Genomic DNA, 6,168 nt, shown 5'->3' on the forward strand with positions numbered 1-6,168 from the left:
GTTGTTTTTCCTTTGAATTGCAAAAACTTCATTGTTATATATATCTCTTGTTAGGTTGGCCACATAATCCCTGGTTTATCATTAGTATATTTCACAAAACAGAAAAGAAATAGTATAATTAAAGATGATCAGTATTTAAAAAAGAAAAGCACATATATAGATTTTTTATTTTTATTTTTATTTTTAAATATGGATTGAAGAAAAAGATATAACAAATAAGGTGAGTATAAAAATAAATGATATAACAAACAAGGAAGAAACAGTTAAAAGGGGGGTTGGAAGTGAGAGAGAAGGGGGAAAAGTGAAGCGAGGCAGTGAGGTGTAAGCCTGCTAGGGGTGGGTGTAGGTGGGCAGAGTTAGGGTTGTTTTCGTATTTCTGGGATAGGGAATCGTTGATAGACAGAGGAGAAAGCCTGCAAGAAAATCCAAGACCCAAACATGGTAAAGCTTAGGAAGCGACGAGCCGCATAGATTCAACATCTTTTTCCTCTCTCTCTCTCTCTTCATTCTCCAAAACTTTCACTGCCACACTCATCTGAAGTCTCCGTACCATCCACCCACTTTTTCCACCCCCTCAACAAGCACTCCCACTCACTCACAAACTCATCCCAAAAATCCTCAGAGATTTAGAGAGAGAGAGAGAGAGAGAGAGATGAAAAAGGGTATCGTGTTCTGAGACAAAACTCATACGCGCTGTGATGTTAGGTATTGTTTGGGGATGACAATTGCATGAAAACGTGGGAATATACAAGTCCAAGACCATTATTGTAAATCCAATATCAAAGTCTGAGTCAAAAAAGCGAGACAGAGCCAGCTGTCTGCCACAAACATATCAAAAAACCATACAACTGTTCATCATCTTCTTAAAGGGGTTCCCGAAACCTGAGTTTTTCTCTTGTTCATGGAGTGGAACAGAAACAAACCACCTCTTTTCTACTGCGTCTCCATCTTCTTCCTTTCATGTTTTGCACTGATCACCAACATCAGCTCTATACCTACATGTCAAGGTAAGAAATTACACCCCTCTCTCCCTCATTGTCTCCTTTAAATTTAAATTCTTTCTCAAATTTTTATGAAATTCCCAACTCTTAATTCTGTTAAATTTATCATCTTTCATGACTTTTCATAAATTACCCATCTTGATAATCATATAAATTTGATAAAATTTTCACTATTCTAGCTTTAGGGAACAAGGGAAACATAATAAAATGAAAGAAAAACAGTTTTCATAAATTACCCATCTGCATATATTAGAATTCTCACCTTCTTTCATATTTTTATGCAGACAACAGGTGTCCCTTGTCTGTTAATGCTGACATAAATTTTCAGGTAGTTTGGTTGAATATATTTATATGTTGTACTAAAACCATTTCTGCTTTCTTTTCTTTTTTTTTTTTTTTTTTTTTTTTTTTTTTTTTTGGTTGTCAATCATATATAAAGAACCTTCAAGAGCATGGTACATATTTAGCTTTTTTTTTGTTTCATGAAAGTAGCCTGTTGTTATCAAAGTCTGGACTCACAGAGTACAATTCTTTTGTTTGCTTTACTTCCACACCCAAGAGAGAATGGGATGGTGTACCGTGTACATTTTTTTTCTCTCTAGCTCAGGCACTTTTCAAACAAATCGAGATGGATAAAAATGCACCAAAATAGGTGCAGAGTTAAGCCCGGGACGGCTGCAATATGAGCCGTCCAATCTTTGGAATCATCTGCCAAGATATAGAGTAGAAACCAGGGTACGTCTTGGTCCTTGAACAGTTTAACCATGGCCCATCCCAGAAGAAAAGTCATGGGTTCATCTAAGTAGCGTACATCACAACTCCGCGCACGTTAGCATCGGCTAGTGATGGAGAAACTGATAAACTACTACCTCATGTAGTGGACTGGACACTCTCGTCTTTCACAAGCCTCGGTAACTTGCGCCTGCTGCGCTCAGCGCTTGACCGGAATCCATGTTTTAAGCACTATTAATTTTTATGTCAGTTGCATAATTGCATTCTCGTGACCATGCTCTTGGGGGTGCATCTTAGCATGGTGGCTGTACGGAAAATACTGATTTGGCCTCATGGGTGCCTCTGGTGCATGTTAGAAAATTGTGTCCAAATGTTTGTGTATATAGTGAGTGAGTGTGTGATTAGCTCTAATTATTGGATAAATGATTTGTTAACAGGAAATTGAGAAGAGAAAAGAGGAGGGGTCAGTGAGCTTGGCAAGGAGGTTCTTGGGGGGGCCTGGATCATCGCCACCGCGATGCACATCAAAGTGTGGCAAATGCACACCATGTAAGCCGGTTCACGTGCCTGTGCCGCCTGGAACGCCGGTTACTACTGAGTATTATCCTGAAGCTTGGAGGTGCAAATGCGGCAACAAGTTGTACATGCCATGATGCATGTTTTGCTTTTGTCTGCTTGGTGCTTAATTTCCTTACCTGCAATCTTGTCAATTAGCTATTTTAGTAAAAAAAATTATTGATGGAAAACAGGAATATAGGACTTTAATCTATGTAAAGAATGTTATATATTGACACTAATCGAGACTATCGCGGTGATATCTAATATGTTATCACTTTGTATCATGAAGTGCTAGTAGTGTGTTTCCTTCTTTCTTTCTTTTTCTTTATATCCTTACTGCCATTTCTGGAATTGACCCTTTACATGGACTACTGAGAATTTTGGAGTGCAGCAATTATATGATTGGTAGCTGCTTCTTGGTTTTATTGATTTGTTGAATAGTGAATAATGCTCATTCATTGCCAAGATCAACTCTGGTCTCTGGGTTTCATTAAAAAAAGAAAAAGAGAGAATCTGGTCTGTGAGTAATATAAAAATTAAATACATCAAATTCATCCTATCCTACAATTTTTTATCCCAGAAACATTGAGGTGAATTTCTATTCAACCTTTAAGGTTTCATTTTTGACTGACATTGACACATTGTGAACATGTAACAAGACAGGTGACTAATTTTGTGCTTTAGTAAGTAGCAACTCAAGTGAGTGAGTGACTCCATCTGACTACGTGAATTAAATCCTCCATTTCATATAATCATGTGCATCTTCTAAATAACTTCAATGCTATTTATGATCTGTATCAGATCCGCTTATTTTATTGAAATTTAAAATTTTTTTTTACTGAAAATATTATAGATAAAGATAAAAAATAGTTAAAATAATACAGTGAGACCCATAAATAGTACCAAAAAATGCAATGGGACCCAAAAATAGTAGCAAAAATAAGCTAAATAGTAAAATAAGCTGGCAACTTTCATCAATGCCAAACGCACGCTCCAAATTAAAAAAACCAACTTATTTTACTAGTCAGCTTATTTTTACTATTATTTATGGGGGTTCACTGTATTTTTTAGTACTATTTATGGGTCCCACTATACTATTTCAACTAATTTTTACCTTTATCTATAGTATTTTTAGTAAAAAGTTTTCAATTCCAGCAAAATAAGCAGATCCCAAAAAAATCATTTATTATGAGAAATACTAACGGATGTTCTTAGGACAATAATTAATAATTCATTAAAAAAATAATGAAAAAAAAATAATTAATATTTTGAAAGTTTTTTTCCATTGTCCTTAAAGGTACTTGTTATCATGACTATGTAATTATTATGGGTTTTACTAATATATTAATATATTACTAATATATCATGGCTGAGGTGGTGATGTAAAAATGTCAAGATATGCTCTTTCTTTTTTTTCTTTTTTTAGAGAATCTGTCAAGATATGCTTAGACCACCAATCAATGACTTTTGTAGTGGTACTCGTACTGAAGTACATGCTATCAATGGCTACAGGAATAGGATGATTTTTGTTTTAAAGTTATCTGCAGAAAAATATTCTCCTATCCACATAATTGCTAATAGCTAGAGAGTAGAGAGAACGAATATTTTCATCACGTAGAAAAATAAAAATAAAAACAATATTTTCCTTATGATTTTTTAATTTATTTTTAGGGAAGCATTATGAGTTTGTCACTTCGTTGTACGAAACTTTGGATTATAGTGACACTGATTTTACAGGTAGAATGCTTTCATCGAGGCCCATGGATCTTAGTTAACATCCTGTGGAAGCCCACTAATATCCTCAATGGCCCATTCAGTATATTGTTCAAAACAAAACAAAAAATAACATAATTAATGAGCTGGGAGCCTGGGACCATAGGCTTCCTGTGTTGTTGTCATGTACTCGTTTGTATGTTTATGGTTTTTAGTTTTTTTGTAAAAATTATTTGGAAGCCCATATTTAATGAGATATAGGGTACGGACATTTATTTGAACATACCTTCCGTTCTGTTAAATACCACTGTACTAGGCATGAGATGCTTCTAAATTTTTATGCGATCACTCCACCAAAACGGGGTGGTAAATGGTAATGGGACCGGGTAGGGATGGCAATTTAGATTCGACCCGCGGATACTCGGCCCGGTCCGACCCTAATGGGCCGGATTTTACCCGGTCCGATAATGAATAGGGTCGGGTATGGGTTTTTAAAAAAAAAAAAACTCGAAGCGGGTCCAGGTCGGGTCTGGGTTTTATTAAAAAACCCGAAACCCGACCCGATTAAGACCCGGTTATATTATATATTAAAATTACTAGATTACCCTCATATATATATATATGTATATATATATATATATATATATAGTTAAACCCTAAAATTTCATTTTCTCTCCTCAGTTCAGCCTCTCACGCCTCTCATCTCCTCAGCTCTCTCAATCACTGCCTCTCATCTCTTCATCTCTCAGTGATCTCACACGCACAGCCTGTGACAGCCACAAGTCGTATGTATAGCGTGATGAACATCACGAACTCATCAGAAAAAAGCTAGCAGGACTCCCGTTTCTGACCGATGGAAGTACCGATACCAGAATAGCTAAAGATCCTCGTCGTTCCGACAGATTTAAGAAGGGAAGGAGGCTGTTTCGTCCTCGCCGTTCCCGTTTCTCTCAAGACTCAACTTCGTTTCGTCATCGCCGTCGCCGATCTCGCAGTGTCTCCATTTTTTTTTCTTTTTTCTATTTTTTTTTTCTGGGTTCAGTTCGCCTCAATCGTGTGAATTTGTGTTTGTATTTGTGTTTGTGTTTATGATTTCTGAAAGGGAAAAATGAAAATCATAGATCTGAAAATTTTGTGGTGAAAATGTAGATCTGAAATTTGTGTCTGTGATTTCTTTGTTTGTGTTTGTGATTGTGTTTGGATCTGTGTTTCTGTTTGGATCTGAAATTTTTTTTTTTTTTTTTTTTGGGCCACGAATTGGGCCCAGTCCTTTAACGGGGCCCGGCTGAGGCGGGTCTGAGACCCGAGAAAAAAATCCGCTTAGTTAACGGGCCGGGTCCGGGCCATGGGTCTTGGCCCGCAGGTCGGGTCCGGATATAGAAAAATCCGGCCCGAACCCGACCCGTTGCCATTCCTAGGACCGGGTAAGGTTAGATCAAGGGTATCTTATTCCAATTTCATCCTCTGCTCGAGACGGTGAAAACTTGTGCAGGATAGATTAAAGACGGAGTGGATTGAAAGTATTTTATAATACATAATGAGATGTCTTAAATATTAATGAAGTTGAGATGAACATGAAAGAGGATGGGTAGTTGTGGGTAGGGCCGCTCCTAGATATTTTGGGCCTAAGGCAAGAATTAAAATGGAGTCTTTTTTATACTTATATATTAATTAAATTAATATTTATTTAATATTTTTATATTATAATATATTTCATTTAAAATCTATTATTTTATTTTTTGACAATCTCATTTTCAAATCTAGCCAAGTGTTCATGTTAGTAATATGCTTTCTAGTTGTTTCATGGTTTCTAATTTTAGAACTAATATTTTTCCAATCTCGAGTTCCTTCATTACATCGTTGGCCAGTACTTTTAGACTTAAACAACTTGCAACAAAAACAAAATACTTGGTCCATATCTTTTGAATACACTAGCCATTTTCTATCATGCTTCTCCCCATTTGTTAATATTCGAGTGTAATGAATAGTAGAAAAATGACTAGTGTCATCACCTTTAGGAAAAATTATATCATTGTCTCTAATTGGACCTCTTTCTACTAATAAATCTCTTAATTTTGTGTCAATATTTTTCCAATTACCTGGATCATAAATATTTGAAGGAATATAATTCAACATGTCATTATTATTTTCATTTTCTTCTAGT

At 35.9% G+C, this 6,168-nt stretch overlaps 1 protein-coding gene across 1 annotated transcript; it reads left to right on the top strand.

Annotated features, from left to right (window-relative positions):
- Window positions 1-257: 257 nt before the first annotated feature.
- Window positions 258-2,579, top strand: LOC115984760 (EPIDERMAL PATTERNING FACTOR-like protein 6). The gene is made up of 3 exons (XM_031107773.1): window positions 258-1,007; window positions 1,286-1,329; window positions 2,171-2,579. Exons 1-3 carry the CDS (start codon window positions 902-904, stop codon window positions 2,384-2,386), a joined length of 366 nt encoding a protein of 121 aa, XP_030963633.1. The 5' UTR covers window positions 258-901; the 3' UTR covers window positions 2,387-2,579.
- The last annotated feature ends 3,589 nt before the right edge of the window (window positions 2,580-6,168 follow it).

The sequence above is a fragment of the Quercus lobata genome, chromosome 1, assembly GCF_001633185.2.
Source record: "Quercus lobata isolate SW786 chromosome 1, ValleyOak3.0 Primary Assembly, whole genome shotgun sequence".
Classification (NCBI taxonomy): domain Eukaryota; kingdom Viridiplantae; phylum Streptophyta; class Magnoliopsida; order Fagales; family Fagaceae; genus Quercus; species Quercus lobata.

Bases quoted from the DNA above. Each gene is read 5' to 3' on its own strand.
- LOC115984760 (XM_031107773.1), top strand. From the start codon at position 902: ATGGAGTGGAACAGAAACAAACCACCTCTTTTCTACTGCGTCTCCATC. The intron at 1,008-1,285 runs GTAAGAAATTAC...ATTTTTATGCAG, and splicing joins CTCTATACCTACATGTCAAG to ACAACAGGTGTCCCTTGTCT. The intron at 1,330-2,170 runs GTAGTTTGGTTG...ATTTGTTAACAG, and splicing joins ATGCTGACATAAATTTTCAG to GAAATTGAGAAGAGAAAAGA.